The 20,702-nt window shown below is 47.5% G+C and overlaps 1 protein-coding gene across 1 annotated transcript in view; it reads left to right on the forward strand.

Annotated features, from left to right (window-relative positions):
* LOC148453344 (cytochrome P450 4A4-like) overlaps positions 1-20,702 on the forward strand; it is a 180,329-nt gene that overhangs the window by 116,244 nt on the left and 43,383 nt on the right. The window contains exon 4 of the mRNA XM_088462255.1: positions 9,507-9,634. Coding sequence (XP_088318381.1) covers positions 9,507-9,634 — 128 coding nt within the window. The remainder of the gene's footprint in view (positions 1-9,506; positions 9,635-20,702) is intronic.

Below are 20,702 nucleotides of genomic sequence, written 5' to 3' on the forward strand. Positions count from 1 at the left end.
GCAGTGGAATGTACTCAAGACTGGGGGGGTGGAACCTGGAGATGGGCCAGCCAGGCCAGGAAGGTTTCTACCCCATAAAAGACTAGATGTTAATGTAATTCAATGTTTCTGATGTGGTGATTTTGGCCATATTGCGGCTAATTGTTCGCTTACCTCTGAACCTATGCAATGTGATACTGCTCATGTCGACTGCAGGATGTCTTTCTTTGCACAACCAGCCTGTACTGCTGACCGGCAGGTTGAGACAGATAAGCACATGTGTATACTCACTGTAGAAGGCAACCGAGTAGAGACTCTGTTAGATTCTGGTAGCCTGGTTAGACTTACTGTATGAAAGCTGAATTTGTGAACCCCTTGAAGCGTAAGGGGAAAACTGTTGGTGTGACCTGCATACATGGGGATACCTGGTATTATGTTACTGCAGAAGTGAACATAGAAACACCATGTGGTTCCACGATAGTCTCTGTGGGTTTGGTACAGGGCTTAATGTATGATGCAATATTGGGGAGGGACTTTGCTCACTTCTGGAAGTTGTGGGAAAGCCAATTTTGCACAGAGGTAAACCACCCTGACTCGTTTGAGAGGGTTACTGACGTAGTAGCAGAGTCAGAGATGTTCCCTTTTTCTAGTATGATTGGCGAACTAGAGAATGCAGAGCGTGATAATTAAGAACACCCCCAGTACCATCCCCAGGCCGATGGATTAGTGGAGAGGTTTAATAAAACTTTAAAACACATGCTAAGGAAAGTAGTGGACAAAGGCCCTCATTCAGAGCCGTACGCTCTGAGCAGAGCGCACGCTCTGAATGAGGGCCGGCCTCCATGAAAATGGAGCGTCCTTCTGGACGCTCGTATAGCTGTGGGTCACCACCCACAGGCTATACGAGCGTGCATTTTGATGGCCGCGATGGTCGAGACCATCGCGACCATCGAAATTGCGAGCCGGAGCTTGCGGTTGAGGTTTTCAACCGCAAGCTCCGGAGTGATTTTGGCTCTATCAGAGCCAAAATCACTCCCACTGACATCACTAGTGATGTCAGTGGGCCGGCTTTTGACGGGAGGCGTTCCCGTGGGAACGCCCCCGTCAGGGAGGCATGCCCCCGGCACGCCTACCAAAGGGGGCGTGCTGTCAATCAACATTGACAGCACGCCCCCTTTGATCGGACACAACGAGCGAAGGACTTTCCTTCGCTCGTCGCGTCTGGCACATGCGCACGGCGGAGCTCCCTCCGTCGTGCGCATGCTCAGTCCAGAACATCGACCCACTTGCGAGCGGACAGCCGCTCGCGAGTGGGTCTGAATCAGGCCCAAAGATGGTAGAGACTGGAATTACTTGTTACCTTATTTGCTGTTGGCCATAAGAGAGGTTCCCAAATCCTCCAAAGGGTTTTCCCCTTTTGATTTATTGTACGGGAGACATCCAAGGGGGTTACTTGACATTGCGAAAGAGACATGGGAGGGGCCGTCCAGTCCATAAAAAACAGTTATTGAGCATGTTTCTCAAATGCAAGAAAGAATAGCTGCTGTGGTGCCGATAGTAAGAGAGCACTTGGAACAGGCCCAGCAGGCACAGCAGAGAGTATACAACCGCAATGCTCGCTTATGCAACTTTGCTCATGTCAAAAGGCACCAAATTCAAGTCTCCTCTTATATAAGGAGGTTCCTGAGGACACTCTGGTTCCAGAGTATAGGCTCCCACTCCTTACTCCAACGTTCTTACCTGTGATACTACTGCTTGTTCCTGACCTTGGATTTGTTTGTGACCTGACTCTGTCTCCTCCCTGGTACTGCGCTTGGTATTCTGGTTTTGACCCTAGACTATCCTTTGATACCTGGTACCATCTTGTCCATTTGGTTCTGACCCAGCTTGTCGACTATGCTGTACATCTTTACCGTACTCTACTCCTATCCAGAGAACACCAGCACCTGTATTAGGGAACCAAGGGACTGATTCAGCAAGGAACGCATGCTAGCAGACGCACGCACCTGGACGCCGTGAGAATATGCTAATCAATGCATACGCACGGAGACTGCAGCACAAGATGCAGACGCCCAGCCCCACATTCAGCCGCCCATCTCCCTTTACTAACAGCCTGATCAGTATGCAAGATAGTGTAAACATCGGTAACATCGAGAACCATCAGACTCATATGAACAATAGTGGTTGACCTGAGCGGCCGCAGATTTTGGCCGCTTCCTGTGTACAGCTTACGGTATGGCTGCGTATGTCGCAGCACTGCCTTAATTATGCATGCCCCTATAATGGCATCCCAACACAAAGGCACGCCTACATTCGCCTGACCACCCCCCATCACAACCCACAAACGGAACTTCCTGTCAATCAAAATTGTAAGGGTCTGCATACACACTGCGTGTAGTCTGCATACCCTAACCCGATCTCATCGGCCAAGTGCTTGCATTCTCTCCTTTGCGTTCTTGCTGAATCAGACCCCAAGTCGGAGGGTTGTGACCTGCGTGTCGAATGCAGCCAAGTCCAAACCTCCTTGCGAGAGCCTTTGTTGAATACCGCTGGCATTTTAGACTCTGCACTTCAGTACTAGGTCTCAATAATCCCGAAATATGGGTTAGCATCCACTGTCTATCCATGAGTTGTGACAGAATTCTCTGGCCCAACATGGATGCTGCTGGTAATCTCTCGCCCCGAGATCTGCTGGAGACTCTCCTAGCCAGAGTCATGAAGCAGGAGCAAGTTCAGGCCCAGATTATGCAGTGCCTACAGACACTTATGCAAAGAGTCAATAGTAGCTCAGCCACCTCCTGTACAACCAGCACCATCTCCTGTGGTTGCCGTTTAAGCTGCAGGAGCTGCTGCACCACTACGGATTCCGAAGCCCTAGAAGTATGATGGGAACCCCAAAGGCTGTCAAGGTTTTCTGAATCAGAGCTCAATTCAGTTCAAGGTCCAGGCAGTTAATTTTCCTTCTGAAATGCAAGGTAACCAAGCTGCTGAACAATATGCCATACAATTCCAAACCCTGGCCTCAGAGATAGGGTGGAACAATGAAGCCCTGGTTGCTGCATTTATGCAGGGTCTGTCAGAGCAGATCAAGGATGTACTGGCATCCAGTGAATAGCCAGTATCTCTGGATGACCTGATATCTTTGTGTATCTGGGTGGACCTTCACCACAGAGAAAGAGCACAAGAGAGGGCACAGTCTTAGTGCTTCAGCTTCAAGATTCCCCCTCGTTTCATAGCTCCGGTTGATTCTCCAGAAGAGCCCATGCAGATTGGGGAGGCTCGTCTCCCTGCCATAGAAAGGGAAAGGAGATTAAAAAATAAGCTATGTCTGTACTGTGGTGAACCAGGTCATCTCCTTGCCAACTGTTCCAAGCATCCAGGTAACAGAGGGGTGGTCAGGTTAGGTGCATTTAATCACACCCCAAAAGAAGGTATTCCTTCCCAGTTCTCAATTGATATGATTCTGTTATTAGAGAAGACCCAAGAAACTCTCAAGGCCTTCTTAGACTTCAACACTGACGGAAACTTCATTCCATCAAAGAAAGTTCAGGAGTTATGAATTCCTAGTTTGCTGCTACAGGCACCACTCTGTATCATCGGAGGGGACAGCAATAAACTTCCCATGGCTACCATCTACTCCCAAACTACAGAAGTTGCCATGCAAGTGGGCACTTTCCATTGGAAGTTGATATCCTTCTACATACTCCCATCAGCCAAGAGTGCTATTATCCTTGGTCTTCCAAGGAAGCATGCTCCCACACTAGATTGGAGTAAACCCCAAATCCTGTCATGGGGAGCTCAGTGCCATCAGACATGCTTGCCAATCATTATACCTCCACATTGTGTCATCCAGAGTTCACCCACCTCTCCGAATGATCCCCTACCAGCCCCATACCAATGCTTTAGAGATGTATTCAGCAAGAAGTCTGCTGAAACACTCCAAGCTCATTGGGAGTGGGACTGCGCTATAGTTTTACTGCCTGGGAAAATGCCTCCCTGTGGGAGAGTGTTTCCTCTCTCACTTCCTAAGGCAGTATCCAAATACATCAAGGAGAACCTTGAGCACATGTTTATCAGGGAGTCTAAATCACCTGTGGGAGTGGGGATATTTTATGTTAAGAAGAAAGACAGAGGGTTGAGACCATGTATCGAATAATGGGGTTTGAACACCATCACCGTCAAGGATCGATATCTGCTACCACTAATCTTGGAACTCTTTGATCGCATAAAAGGAGAGAAGGTTTTTTCCAAATTAGATCTCAGAGGGGCCTATACTGTAACTTTATTAGGATCTGAGAGGGGGATGAGTGGAAAACGGCCTCCAACACACGTGATGGTCATTACGAGTACTTGGTCATGCCTTTTGGTTTAAGCAATGCACCTGCTGTTTTCCAAAAGCACATGAATAACGTCTTTCAAGACCTGTTATACAAGTACGTTGTGGTGTATTTGGCCAACATCCTGATCTTCTCTAAGGACATAGTGAGTCATCGTAAGCACTTACTGTATGTGAAGTGCTGTTATGACTTCGGGACAACCGGCTCTTCTGCAAGTTAGAGAAGTGTTACTCCGAGCAAAAGGAGCTGGCATTCCTAATACATTATTTCAAGCTCTAGTCTTCAAATGGACCCTGGGAAGCTTTTAAATTGGCCCCGTCTGGTGGGGTTAAAGGTAATACAACCTCTCCTGGGCTCCTGTAATTTTTACCGGCAGTTCATCAGGAATTATTTATCTGTTGTAGCTCCCATCACTGCTGTCACCAAGATGGGCCAAGACAGCTGGGTGTGGCCTCCTGAGGAAGCGTTCCACCAATTGAAGCAGTGTTTCATTTCCGCTCCCATCCTGAGGCAACCTGATTGTGACCCGCCTTTATTTTTGGAGGTGGACGCCTCTGCGGTTGGGGTTGGGGCAGTACTCTCGCAGAAGGATGAGGATAGAAAGTGGTACTCTTATGATTTCTTTTTTGGCAAGTTTTCAGCTCCAGGTAATAACTACACCACCATGGATAAAGAATGGTTAGCCATCAAGCTGGCCGAACAGGAATGGCGATACCTGTTGGAGGGGGCAAAATGGTATACACTGACCACAAGAACCTTACCTTAGGACCGTTCACTGTCTGAACTATCAATCCAGATAGTTGCTGTTCTTCGATCGCTTCACTTTAATGATCACCTACCGGTCATGCAGCAAAAACATCATGTCATGATCCTGCCCTATTTCCCGCATATTTTACTAGTTTGTCCTGTGACCCACCTCTCCCGATCTGTGCGCTCTGCAGGTTAGGATATCCAGGTTTGTCTGGGAGATCTGTTCAGCTGCAGGCTGCAGCATGTGCCTGTGTTGCTAGTTGCTAGATTCCCTTTCTGGACTGATTGTGCACCTCGGAGCCTCTCAGCCTGTGAGAGCTGCAGACTCCCGATTACAAACCGAGTTTTTCAATCCAGCTGATCTGCTGGAACTGAAGTGCAGAGATAATGTGGATGTGATGTCCGCAGTCCTTTAGTGCCTACCATTCTCTCTGCGTGTCCACAGTGTGCTTCATGCCTAAGGACCTGACTCAGACCCGCTCGCTAGGAAGCGTTCGCTCTTAGCTGGCGATGGTTCGTTGTGTACATGTGTATGCATCGCAGTGCACGTGGCTGAACTAGTCCGAGCGATTGGGAAGCGTACGCTCGCTGAGCATAGACAGCCCAGCTGAATGAGTGACAGGAGAGGCCATTGTGAGTGGTGACAGGGGCTGGCCACTAGATACGGGGGAATGGAGGTGTGAACGGAGGCATTCCTGAGCGTCTTAACGCCATTTCGGAGGTCTGCATAATTAACAGGCAGCGTCATATAGCACACATCACCTGATTGAATTTTATACTGAAGTGCTCGCAGTGCTTGCGGTAGGGTATAGTCAACCTCTAGCGCTGCGAATGCATCCAATGGTACTCGATGGTACCGATGGTTGTATATACTTCCTGAAGATGACGTGTGCAAGTGGGCATTTTAAGAAAGGCTGGTGGGCGTCTGCATACACAAAGTGATCGCACACCAAGACATAGTGGGTGTGCTTATGCCTTGCCGAGTGATCGCCTGCCTTGCCATCACTTAGCCGAATTTGCATACGCTGGGAGCGAGCGAACACATCTAGCGAGCGGGTCTGAATCAGGTCCTGAGTTCCCTCCAATATCAGAGATGGGAGCAGCCATGTTGTTTCCAATCAGGTGACTAGCTCACATCCAATGGAATCCCAATCTGCCATCACCTGACTCCACGATCCAATCCTTGAACAGCCAGGGATATAAAGAAGCTTCCTGAGCACTCACTAATTGCAAGTGCTTTGTTGTCCAAAGACCTGCTGCGGCCCCCCTGGAAATCATCACAGCAAGAGTTCTGCTCAGCGACTACAGTGCAGTAATCATCTCCAGCACTCCCTGGCTCATCCCAGCATTCCTGCAATAGCTGGTACTGCTCATCCCAGCATTCCTGCAATAGCTGGTACTGCTCATCCCAGTGTTCCTGCAATAGCTGGTACTGCTCATCCCAGCATTCCTGCAATAGCTGGTACTGCTCATCCCAGCATTGCTGCAATAGCTGGTACTGCTCATCCCAGTGTTCCTGCACTAGCTGGTACTGCTCATCCTAGCGTTCCTGCAATAGCTGGTACTGCTCATCCCAGTGTTCCTGCACTAGCTGGTACTGCTCATCCCAGCGTTCCTGCACTAGCTGGTACTGCTCATCCCAGCATTCCTGCAATAGCTGGTACTGCTCATCCCAGCGTTCCTGCAATAGCTGGTACTGCTCATCTAAACATTCCATCCATAATAGTTGATTCTGCTCTGCATCCCAGTAATCCTGTAGTAGCTGATTCTGCTCTGCATCCCAACAATCCTGTTTAGTATGTGGTTCTGCTCCGCATTCCGGCAATTCTGTATAGCTGGTCTTATCCCAGTAATCTTGTATAGCTCGTGTCATCCAAGTAATCATATGTAGCAGTTTCTGCTCCGCAACCCAGCAATCCTGTATAGCTATCTGCTCCACATACAGAGCTGTCCCATCTGTGCTACTGTCCTCACCAACTGCTGCATAAGTTATAGCTATATTGGGCCTCCCAGGTTTTGCAGACCCCAATCCAACAGCACAGTCTAGTCTGGACTCACACATCAGCCCATCAGTGACACATCAAAGCTGATGCATTGACCCGGGCATTCAGTTATGCTGAGGATGTCGAAGTTCAGGAGGATAAGCCCATTCTCAACCCAGCTTGCTTTGTAGCGGTAACCACCAAAACCACCAAGGTCAAAAGTCCTCCAGGGAAGACATTCGTAGCACTTGGGCTCCATGCAAAACTGCTACAATGGGCACATGGTTCGTGCTTCACCAGTCATGCAAGTGTGAAAAGAACCCTGGAGCTAATTTTCAGGGGGTATTGGTGGCCAGTGGTCCGTCAAGATGTTAAGCACTCTCCTGGCAACCTGTTCTACATGTGCTCAACACAATTATTAATATCATTTATTTATATGGCGCCACAAGTGTTCCGCAGCGCCTTACAAAGTACATGAACAAATAAGTAACCAGTGACTTTAATTACAATACAATACAAAGCAGGACATGGGCATGTATAATAAACATTGCTATATTAGCGACCTTTACACCCACATAAGCAGCCAAGTGTTAGTTGCCCTAGTGGGGAGTAAGAGATAAATTACAGTAGGGAGAAGCACAAGAGGGTAGAGGGCCCTGCTCAAAAGAGCTTACATTCTTTAAGGGAGGGGAAGACAAACAGGTGTGACACAGATGGGGTAGGTGGGGAGGAAGGAGCATGTAGCAGCAAGTTAGGATGAGAGCTGGACACAAGGTTCCTCCTCACTTGCCCTCGGGTCCCCTGCATCCATTGTCAGTGCCTGACTGTCCTTGGACCCATATTTCCATGGACTTTGTCACTGATCTGCCATCCTGTCAAGGTTTCAATACCATCTGGATAGTAGTGGACAAGTTTTAAAAGGCCTACCTTCGGCTCCAAAGTTAGCAGAGGCTTTCATGAGGCTTTTAGGTGGCACGGGTTCCCTAAGAACATCATTTGGACCGTGGGGTGCAATTTACCTTCAAATTCTGGAAGGCATTGTGTTTGTGCTTTTGGGTTAACCTGAGCTTTATATCAGCCTACCGTACCCAGAGTAATGGTCAGACGGAGCGGGTGAATCAGGACTTGGGAGAAATTTATCCGAATGTACAGTACATGTCAGCCAATCCAGATGATTGGTTCTCATTGCTGCCATGGGCTGAATTCGCTCACATTAATTTGTTCCATGAGACATGGGGCCACTCTCCATTCTTTATCCAGTATGGATTAGACCCTGTGTTACTGGAATTGCCAGTCCTTAGGTTGGTATCACTCCCAGTCGTCCGCAATACGGTTAAGTGGTTCCTCAATATCTGGAGAGAGGTAAATTAGTTGTGCAGAGCCTATTCGAGGTATAAGGTGTTTGCAGACAGGAAAAGGAAGAGGGTTCCTTTATTGAGTGCTGGTGACAGAGTCTGCCTATCAACCAAACATCTGCGACTGAAGGTGACTACAATCAAGTTTGCTACCAGGTACATTGGGCCATTCTAGATTCTCCAAGGGATCAACGCAGTGGCGTATCACCTGAAGCTTCCTGGCATGCTCAGATACCGAATGTCTTCCGAATATCCCTCTTGAAACCGCTGGTTCTGAATTGGTTTTCGAGACCTCGTGACCCTTCTTCAACTATTCCTGTAGATCATCAGGAGGCGTATGAGGTGAAGCAGAATTTGGACTCCAGAGTTTCTTGAGGTAAAGTCCAATTCCTGCTAGACTGGAAAAGTTAGTGTCCGTGGAACATTTTTGAGTCAGAGCCTTGGATATTCATGCACCTCAACTTGTTCAATAATTCCACAAAAAATGTCCTAACAAGCCATTTTTAGGGTTCGGTGCTCAGGGGGTGTTGTCACAGTGTGCTGTTTCCCGGCATCTACATACCAGAGAAGTGGACAGGTGGTTCCCGGTGCCCGCTGCTTCAGGTTCCAGATGGCTTTGCTGCCCTGTAGCAGCTCAGGGCACGCCATGTGCTGTCTCGGCTTCTGGTTAGGGCCACACAGGCCACTCAGAGATATTCTTAAAGGAGGGAGACATCACATGGGCAAATTCAAGTCTCCTCCTATATAAGGAGGTTCTTGTGGTGTATTGTGATCATCAGCGATCTTGCACCAGTGAAAAAGAAAGTACAGTGGTCAAAAACATCTCAGTCTACGTACATGCGGAGACAGCTGCGGCAGTCCCCAACCCTTCGATTTGACCATCGGCGGGCCACTTCAGCCCACGGGTGGAACAGGATGCTGGTGAAGGGTGTGCCCTGTATGGGTGGTGCCCCTGTTCAACCGCTTAGGTCAAACACCCCTAGAGTTACTGCGCATGTGTAGTACAGAATAGAGCATTTTGTGCTTCCATATCAGACTCACATCCAACCCTACATGAGCCTGGTCCTTTACAATAACGTATCTGTCCTATTTGTGTCACTCAGGGAAAGGGCTGCTGATTTTATCGGGACAGAAATGGTTCCAGCACCGCAAGCTGCTGACTCCGGCCTTCCACTATGATGTCCTGAAGCCGTATGTCGGGCTGATGTCAGACTGTGCCAACACCATGCTGGTAACTACCTCACCTTCCTTGTTTTACCAAAGATTCCCATTGTGCTCTGTAACCAGTCCTCTATCCCCTTAATGATTCCTCGCTGGTGCTATTCTCCCTCCATCCCCAGAAGCACTCAACCTATGAGAGGAGTGCAGGGTAGGTTCTGCCAGTGGTACCCGCACTAGGAGTATGAAGAGCATAGCAGAGAGGGTAGGTGCTGCCAGTTGTGCCCGCACTAGGATCATGAAGAGGATGGCAGAGAGGGTAGGTGCTGCCAGTGGTGCCCGCACTAGGATCATGAAGAGGATGGTAGAGAGGGTAGGTGCTGCCAATGGTGCCCGCACTAGGATCATGAAGAGGATGGCAGAGAGGGTAGGTGCTGCCAGTGGTGCCCGCACTAGGATCATGAAGAGGATGGCAGAGAGGGTAGGTGCTGCCAGTGGTGCCTGCACTAGGAACATGCAGAGAGGGTAGGAATATTGGCTCATCATTAAATTGTAGTTACCACATTTTCTGCCATCCATAATGTCGGCAGTGGGGTCCGGTGATATAGAGCACGGTTAAAGAAAACCCTCTGTGCAAAGACGTGCATGCCCGGAAAGGGGCATGGCCTCACTGGGAGGGGGTATGACATTGCAGCACACCACCGGTTTTATCAGTCTGGTCAGAGATGCTGGGCTGCATCCAGAGACTCTCCTTGAACTGCTGGCTTCTCCTGAGTACACCTGAGCTGCGGCACTCTGATGTACTGTGCAGCACCCGGCTCCCTGTCACTGAGGAGGAGCGGGCATGTTGGTGTCACCCCATTGGAGGGTGACATCTGATATGGACCGCACCCACTGCACCCCCCTAGTGATGCCACTGACCCTCCCATCTGAAAAATGTGCTGTGTGATGTGAGAAGCGGATGGGACTTAAAGACACGATTTGAATCAAAACCGGATTGTAAGACAGTGACAGTGTATCCACAGAGTGAAGACACCTATGAGGGGCCGTTCAAGTCAAAATTACAGCTTTCTGGATATGTCATATACCTAAATTATTGCTTTCTGGATATGACGTATGCTGAAATGGATATGACGTATGCTGAAATGGATATGACGTATGCTGAAATGGATATGACGTATGCTGAAATGGATATGACGTATGCTGAAATGGATATGACGTATGCTGAAATGGATATAACATATACTGAAATGTATATGACGTATGCTGAAATGGATATGACGTATGCTGAAATGGATATGACGTATGCTGAAATGGATATAACGTATACTGAAATGGATATAACATATACTGAAATGTATATGACGTATGCTGAAATGGATATGACGTATGCTGAAATGGATATGACGTATGCTGAAATGGATATAACATATACTGAAATGGATATAACATATACTGAAATGTATATGACGTATGCTGAAATGGATATGACGTATGCTGAAATGGATATAACATATACTGAAATGGATATAACGTATACTGAAATGGATATGACACATGATGAAATGGATATAACATATACTGAAATGTATATGACGTATGCTGAAATGGATATGACGTATGCTGAAATGGATATGACGTATGCTGAAATGGATATAACATATACTGAAATGGATATAACATATACTGAAATGTATATGACGTATGCTGAAATGGATATGACGTATGCTGAAATGGATATGACGTATGCTGAAATGGATATAACATATACTGAAATGGATATAACATATACTGAAATGTATATGACGTATGCTGAAATGGATATGACGTATGCTGAAATGGATATGACGTATACTGAAATGGATATAACATATACTGAAATGTATATGACGTATGCTGAAATGGATATGACGTATGCTGAAATGGATATAACATATACTGAAATGGATATAACATATACTGAAATGTATATGACGTATGCTGAAATGGATATGACGTATGCTGAAATGGATATGACGTATGCTGAAATGGATATAACATATACTGAAATGGATATAACATATACTGAAATGTATATGACGTATGCTGAAATGGATATAACATATACTGAAATGTATATGACGTATGCTGAAATGGATATAACATATACTGAAATGGATATAACATATACTGAAAAGGATATAACATATACTGAAATGGATATGACGTATGCTGAAATGGATATAACATATACTGAAATGTATATGACGTATGCTGAAATGGATATAACATATACTGAAATGGATATAACATATACTGAAATGGATATAACATATACTGAAATGGATATAACATATACTGAAATGTATATGACGTATGCTGAAATGGATATAACATATACTGAAATGTATATGACGTATGCTGAAATGGATATAACATATACTGAAATGTATATGACATATACTGAAATGGATATAACATATACTGAAATGGATATGACATACACTGAAATGGATATGACGTATGCTGAAATGGATATGACACATGATGAAATGGATATGACGTATGCTGAAATGGATATGACACATGATGAAATGTATATGACATATACTGAAATGGATATAACATATACTGAAATGGATATAACATATACTGAAATGGATATAACATATACTGAAATGGATATAACATATACTGAAATGGATATAACATATACTGAAATGGATATAACATATACTGAAATGTATATGACGTATGCTGAAATGGATATAACATATACTGAAATGTATATGACGTATGCTGAAATGGATATAACATATACTGAAATGTATATGACGTATGCTGAAATGGATATGACGTATGCTGAAATGGATATAACATATACTGAAATGGATATAACATATACTGAAATGTATATGACGTATGCTGAAATGGATATGACGTATGCTGAAATGGATATGACGTATGCTGAAATGGATATAACATATACTGAAATGGATATAACATATACTGAAATGTATATGACGTATGCTGAAATGGATATAACATATACTGAAATGTATATGACGTATGCTGAAATGGATATAACATATACTGAAATGGATATAACATATACTGAAAAGGATATAACATATACTGAAATGGATATGACGTATGCTGAAATGGATATAACATATACTGAAATGTATATGACGTATGCTGAAATGGATATAACATATACTGAAATGGATATAACATATACTGAAATGGATATAACATATACTGAAATGGATATAACATATACTGAAATGTATATGACGTATGCTGAAATGGATATAACATATACTGAAATGTATATGACGTATGCTGAAATGGATATAACATATACTGAAATGGATATGACGTATGCTGAAATGGATATGACACATGATGAAATGGATATGACGTATGCTGAAATGGATATGACACATGATGAAATGTATATGACATATACTGAAATGGATATAACATATACTGAAATGGATATAACATATACTGAAATGGATATAACATATACTGAAATGGATATAACATATACTGAAATGGATATAACATATACTGAAATGGATATAACATATACTGAAATGTATATGACGTATGCTGAAATGGATATAACATATACTGAAATGTATATGACGTATGCTGAAATGGATATAACATATACTGAAATGGATATAACATATACTGAAATGGATATGACACATGATGAAATGGATATAACATATACTGAAATGGATATAACATATACTGAAATGGATATAACATATACTGAAATGGATATGACACATGATGAAATGGATATGACACATGATGAAATGGATATAACATACACTGAAATGGATATAACATACACTGAAAAGCACATGCCAGTGCCAGCCAATCACAGCTCTCCTATATAAGCAGGGCTCCTGGAAGGAAGAGCAGGATTACAGTGTGGCAGAGCTGGAAAGGGGAGGTGAGTGCTAACACTATAGTCAGTGGTGTAATAGCCTTTGCTGTGCTGATGATGGTAATGTAACACATAACTACTACTGCATGTACTATTAGTTATAGCTGCAGATAGGAGGCTGCCTCTTCTCAGCTCTTTCTCCTGTGAGGATCGTGCTCCTGCTGCAGGCAGGTTATGTATTAATGTTACTTTCACTTCCTTTCTGTCCTCATTCTCTCTCATCTCAGCTCTTTCTTTACTCTCCTTTCTCTTTTTTCTCTATGTCTGATTTCTTGCCAGTACCCCAGGTCCCTGCTCATGTTAGGGAGTGCCCTGACTCCCAGCAAGATGGCTCCTTCATAATCCAGCAGGTGGGGTAGGATTCCCCTGTTGTCTGGCTGGATGTACTGTTACTGTATGCAGGCTGCTGGGTCAGACAATCGGTAGTAGGCTGTGGTTTTCACACCCCACACGTGCCAAGCATTATTATAACCATACCACCCAACTGTCCCACATTCAGTGGGACAGTCCTGTTTTTTTGGGACTGTCCCGCTGTCCCACCCATGGGCTGCAGTGTCCCGCAGTTGGGGGGGAGCGTGTAACAGAGCAGCGTGTACGCAGAGCGAGAATAGATGTGCGCATGCGCACAGTATCTTTCTACTTCAGGGTCCATAGGGTATCCACAGGATACCTTGGGGTGTAGGCGGATGATGTCAGACATTGGGCACCACAGAGTTAAAGTTTTCAGCCTCCCAGGATGCACTGGGATCCCCCTCCTATACCCTGCCTCTGAGCCAAGACAAACTAGTTTCGTAGGTGCACAGCTCGGAGTCGGATCACCATATAACAGAGGGGGGCTGTAATGGCCCCTGAAGTTCTTCAAGGCAGCTGTGGGTGCACAAGATGAGCTGCACAGTACAGTCAGTACTGACATCTATGCTGTCCCTCCTTCACCCCGCCAGACCAGAACGCCGGTACTGATCCGGGGATGCTGGTGGGTATCTCGGGTCACAGCTAGCGGTGACCCCGAATTACCCGGACTGTGGCCGGATTCAAGGGGGCAGGTAAGTGGTGGGGTCCCTTCAATGGTACACGCTGAAACACAGTCCAAAGTCCCCAGACAGGGGGCTCCCTGGGGACTGTCTGCACGTGGAGCCAGGTATTAACTTGCGCTTCCACTAGACCACCAGGGACAGCGGGCCGCTGCTGAGCGGCAAAGGTCTGGCATCCCAGGGGTTAATTGCATGTCAGGAGAGCGGCCTTCCCTGTCTCACAGCTGGCGCCTCCCCTGCTGCACAGTGGCTCCCCATAGTGGTCTGGCGGGCTGTGTCAGCACTCCTCCCCCTGGCCCACCTCCTCTCTGCTCCTCGGTGGCTATTTTCTAAGAGTGTGCAAACACTGCTGGACGCTGAATCAAGGTGGCATCGCGGTCCGGGTCCCCCCGCATACCTCTCCTGCGATTAAGGTCAGAGTATGCAGCACTGTTTCCTACAAGGCTCTGTGTCTGTGTAGTTGATCTCCGTGCTGGTACTGCAGGTGATTTATTTCTGCATTGTATGTGACTAACTGCTAATGCTGCTGCTGTACTTTCACTTCTGACTGTCAGACATTTTACTATCCCTGTTCTTCCTCTGCTAAAGCCCTTGCGGTGCGGTGTTGCAGGGTGTTCATTGCCTCACTGTAAAAGCATTTATCTGTGAGGGGAGTAACATACACTACGGGTATACAATCGGGAAGCCGGCTGCCGAAATCCCGACAGCCGGCTTCCTGACTGCTTTATCACGGCATGGGATAAATGACTGGCGTCTATATCTAGACGCCTGTCATTTTCCCGATGCCGGGAGACTGGCGCCCGGCATCCCAATCGAAGGGATGCCAGGAGCGCCACGAGCAGACAGCCGCGGGAGGGGAGGGTTAGGTTTAGGGTACCCGGGGGGGACTTAGGGTTAGGCACCCCCCTGGGAGGTTTAGGGTTAGGCTACGGGGAGGGAGGGTTAGGCACCCCCGGGGGGGACTTAGGGTTAGGCACCCCCCGGGGGACTTAGGTTTAGGCAGTGGGGAAGGGGAGGTTAGGGTTAGGCACTTAGAGGGGGGATTAGGGTTAGGAACTTGGGGGGGGAGGCTAGGGCACCCTAAAGGAGGGATAGGGTTAGGGGATTAGGTTAGTATAGAATATACTTACCTTTAGGACGATCGGGATTTCCAGCGCTGTCGGGCTTCCTCTGCCGGGCTCTGCTAATCTGTCGGCCTGCCGATGCCGGGAATCGAGCTGCCAGCCATGCGGCCGGCGGTATTTCATACCGATTCCACACTACATTACACTCATCATGTCTGAGAGTAAACGTGATTTTCCTCTTCAGCTAATGTGTACCACATGTAATGTACCATTAGCGGAGGGTGATGGAAACACTGAGGGGTTATGTAGGGCGTGTTATCTTATATCACACCCGATTTCTGTCACTGCACCTGTGCAGGAACCGCCCTAGGCTTGTTTTGCTAAGGCACTTACAACCCTTGTGGGCCAGCTAGCGACTCCCCCTACGTTCCCCCAGATGGGGAATCACAGCAGTCGGTTGTGTCGTCACCCATGCAGGGGTTCCCCAGGCAGTTGCTGGTACCCCAGTGTCTCCCGCTTTCGCCCCCCCAGGTCTCGCAGGAGCCTGCGTGGGTGAATTCATTGTCCAATATGGTGCAACACCTGTCGGATGTTTTACAGGGGTAGTCATCATTGCAGCCTCCTAAGCGGCCTTTAGTGTCTCAGATGGCTCAGTATGATGTTTTCTGATGACAATGAGATGTTTGACTTTTCCGACCAGGAGCCCCTCCATACTAATAAGGCGGAGTCTAAGTCTAAAGTGTATATACCTGGCCTTATATGGGCAGTCCGTGCGGCCTTGGTCATTGAGGATGATAATTCCCCCGTGGCTAAATCTAAATAACACCTTCTTTAAGGATATTAAGGGAGATGCCACTGTATTTCTTCTATCTGGTCAGTTAGTGGATCATTTAGAGGAGGCGTGGAAAAATCCGGGTAAGCGGTACCAGCCTTAAAAACATTTGGCCTTTGCATACCCCTTTGCGGATAATAATTTTTTCAAGTGGGAAACTCCTCTGCAAGTGGACTCTCATGTCACATGCCTTGTGAAGAGTGATACATTGCCCATGCCCTCCATGTCCTCCTTAAAGGATGCTACAGATCGCAAGGTGAAAATATGCCTTAAATCCATTTATTCCCTTGCTGGGGGGCGTCCAGACTGCCTATGGCTGTGTGCTGGGTGGCCAGAGCCATGGAGTGTTGGGCTGATAGCTTGGAGGCGTCTCTGGACACTGACTCTTCACTGAGCAGGTGGAGTTAGTGGGTAATCTCAGAAACTCAGCCACGTACATTAATGAGGCAGCCTCGGATATAGGTCTCCTCACTTCCAGAATCTCCTCGGTAGTGGTGGCGGCTCGCCGCATCCTATGGTTGTGCTCTTGGAAAGCCGACACAAATTCCAAAAAGGTTTGGAATGCTTGCCTTTTAATGGACTGGTCCTGTTTGGCCCTGATCTGGACAAAATTGTGGCCACTCTGGCAGCAGCTAAGTCTGCGTGTCTGCCATCGGCTACAGTCCCATCAGGGTCGGGTTCTTTGTCCTTTTGGCCCTATAGGGCCCGGGTAAGTCCAATGTACAGTTCTTTCAGAGACAGTCAGGGGCCAAGAAATCTGCCAAGCCTAAGAAGCAGGCTTGGAGTACAAGATGTCCTGCTTCCAAATCGGATGATAAGCCTTCCGCCTGACAGGATGGGCCTTTCCTTGGGGGACTCCAAAGTGGGAGGCCGGCTTCTTCAGTTCGCACAGTGCTGGTGTCTCACCACCACGGACACTTGGGTAAAAGAAGTTGTCTCTCGGGCATACGCCCTCTCCTTCCGGCGGAGGCCTCCCAGCCGATTTTCCACCATGGGCTGTCAGTCGGATCAAGACAAGGCCCTGGTATTTCAGAAGGTGTTACACTCTCTGCTCCAGGCTGGAGTTATAGTGGCGGTTCCATTGTCCCAGAGGGGATCGGGGTATTACTCCAATCTTTTTCTGGTACAGAAACCCAATGGTCTTACCGGCCCATCCTCAACCTCAAATCCCTCAACAATTCTTGAGGGTTCCTCTGTTCTGGATGGAGACCCTGCATTCCATCATTTTAGCGATGGAGCCTGGGGATTTTATGGTGTTGCTAGATATTCAGGACGCTTACCTGCATATCCCCATTGTTTCAGCACACCAATGTTTCCTCAGGTTTGCAGTGGCCGACCAACACTTCCAGTTTCAGGCACTGCCCTTTGGTCTGGCCACGGCACCTCGAGTGTTTACCAAAGTCATGGCAGTTATGGCAGCCCACTTGCGGATGCAGGGGGTCCGCTTGTTGCCCTATCTGGATGACCTGTTGTTGGCAGGGTCTCCAGACATACTTCCGTACCATATGCAACTGACAGTCTCTGTGTTGCAGACTCATAGCTGGCTGGTAAACTGGAAGAAGTCCTCCCTGGTTCCCTCACAGAGGATGCTCCATATCGGAGCCCTGTTGGACTCCCAACAGAGGATCTTTGTGACAGAGGAAAAGATCTCTGCATTACAGGCAAAAGTACGCAGTTGCCTGCAGAGTTGCCGGGTGTCTAATCACTCGGCGATGAGGTTACTGGGATCCATGGTGTCGATGTTTGACATGGTGGAGTATGCCCAGTTTCACTCCAGACCTCTGCAGAAGTTGATCCTCTCCAGATGGAATGGGTTTCCCCATTGGATAAAGACACAGACAATGGTGCTTTCCCTGGAGGTACGTATGTCTCTGGCCTGGTGGCTGCACACTGCTCACCTGAACAAGGGGCACCCCTTTTGGATTGCGGACTGGGCCCTTCTGACAATGAACGCCAGTCTCCGAGGCTGGGGAGCGGTGATGGGTCCGCACTTCTTCCAGGGAAGGTGGATGCCAGCAGAATCTGCACTTCCGATAAACATCTTGGAACTTCGGGCAGTATTCAAAGCTCTCCAGCAAGCAAGACATGTCCTGCACGGAAAACCCATGCAGGGGTAGTCAGACAATGCCATCACAGTGGCTTGCATAAACCGGCAAGGAGGGACCCGCAGTCAGACAGCCCTGACAGAGGTGTCCCGCATTCTAGCTTGGGCGGAAGGCAATCTCACTGCCATTTCGGCAGTGTTCATACCAGGAGTCCTCAACTGGGAGACAGACTATTTCAGCCGTCAAGACGTGCATCCAGGAGAATGGTCTCTTCACCAGGAGGTGTTTCAACTCCTGGTGAACAAGTGGGGCCTTCCAGAGATAGACCTCATGGCCTCCCGACACAACAACAAGCTACCTGTGTATGGTTCAAGAACAAGAGATGCAGAGGCACTTCTGGTAGAAGCTCTGTTGATCCGGTGGACCTTCCAGTTTGCGTACCACTTCCCTCTGTTCTCCCTTCTTCCTCAAGTGATTCGCAAATTCAAGCAAGAAGGTGGCATGCTGCTGCTGATAGCTCCAGCTTGGCCCAGATGGCACTGGTACTCAGATCTTCAGAGTCTCTCCTTAGACACTCCAATGCTGTTGCCTCTATGTCCGGACCTGTTGTCTCAAGGTCCTTGCCATTACCCGGACCTGGGTCGTTTGTCTTTGACGGCATGGCCGTTGAGACTTAAGGTCCAGGGGTTTTTCCAGGTCTGTAGTTAACACCATGCTCAGAGCTCGGAAGCCTGCATCTGCAAGAATTTACCATCAAGTATGGCATACTTTCTTTGAATGGTGTCACCCTAGAGCCTTTGATCCTCAAGTGTTCCGGATATCCAGGGTGTTGGCTTTCCTGCAGGTGGGCTTAGATCATGGTCTTCGCCTTGCTTCTCTGAAGGTGCAGGTTTCTGCCCTGTCAGTGTGGTTTCAGCGTAGGATTGCTACTTTTCCTGATGTCCACACCTTTCTGCAAGGTGCACTTAGTGTTCAGCCTCCCTTTGTTCCTCCAGTGGCTCCTTGGGATCTTGCTGTGGTCCTGAGGGCTCTCCAAGGACCGCAATTTGAAACACTGGGCTCAGTGGATTTGAAATGGCTTACAGCTAAGACTGTATTTCTTCTGGCCATTGCTTCAGCCAGAAGGGTTTCAGAATTGGGGGCTCTCTCATGTTGGCCTCCCTTTCTCATTTTTCATAGGGACACTCGCCCTGGTTTTCTCCCAAGGTGGTATCTAGTTTCCACATTAACGAGGAAATCATAGTGCCGGCCTTTAATTCTCCAGACCTCTCGGTTGGTGAGGCCACCTTAGATATGGTACTGGCTCTAAGGATTTATGTTGACCGTACCAATTCTTTTAGGAAGTCGGACTCCTTGTTTGTCCTCTATAGATTCCGTAAGAAGGGAGGGCCTGCCACTAAGCAAACTTTGGCAGGATGGATTTGCATGGCTATTTCTAAGTCTTATATTCATGAAGGCCTTCCTGTTCCATCCTCTGTTAGGGCTCATTCCACTAGGTCTGTGGGTCCTTCATGGGCAGCTCTATGTGGTGCCTCTGCTGTTCAGCTTTGCAAGGCAGCCACGTGGTCTTCTGTCCATACCTTTTAAGGTATTATGCATTCGATACCTTCACCTCTCAGGATGCTTCCTTTGGGCGGTGGATTCCCCTTTCAGCACAGGAGCGTCCCCACCCTTAAAGGATACTGCTTTGGGACATCCCCAAGTTATCCTGTGGATACCCTATGGACCCTGAAGTAGAAAATATGAGATATGGTAAGAACTTACCCTTGTTATCTCTATTTCTACGAAGTCCATAGGGTTCCACAGGACTCCCACCCTGTCTCACCTGTACTGCAGATGGGCTTTGTTCTGGTCACCGGTTTTTCCATCTCCTTCTGGTGAGAATGTGATTCTTGTGTGTTCCAGACTTTTTCTCCTCCTCCGGCCTATGGCTTGTTACATAACTGGTTTGCCTTGGCTTGGGGGCGGGGTATAGAAGGGGGATCCCAGTGCATCCTGGGAGGCTGAAAACTTGAACTCTGTGCTGTCCTATGTCTGACATCATCCGCCTATACCCCAAGATATCCTGTGGAACCATATGGACTGGAGTCCCCCTTCTAAAACCCGCCCCAGAGCCAAGGCAAACCAGTTATATAACAAGCCATAGGCTGGAGGAGGAGAAGAAAGAGAGAGAAGAAAGTCTGGAACACACAAGAATCACATTCTCACCAGAAGGAGACAGAA

This window comes from Taudactylus pleione, unplaced genomic scaffold (genome assembly GCF_031769625.1).
Source record: "Taudactylus pleione unplaced genomic scaffold, aTauple2 ptg001168l, whole genome shotgun sequence".
Lineage (NCBI taxonomy): Eukaryota > Metazoa > Chordata > Amphibia > Anura > Myobatrachidae > Taudactylus > Taudactylus pleione.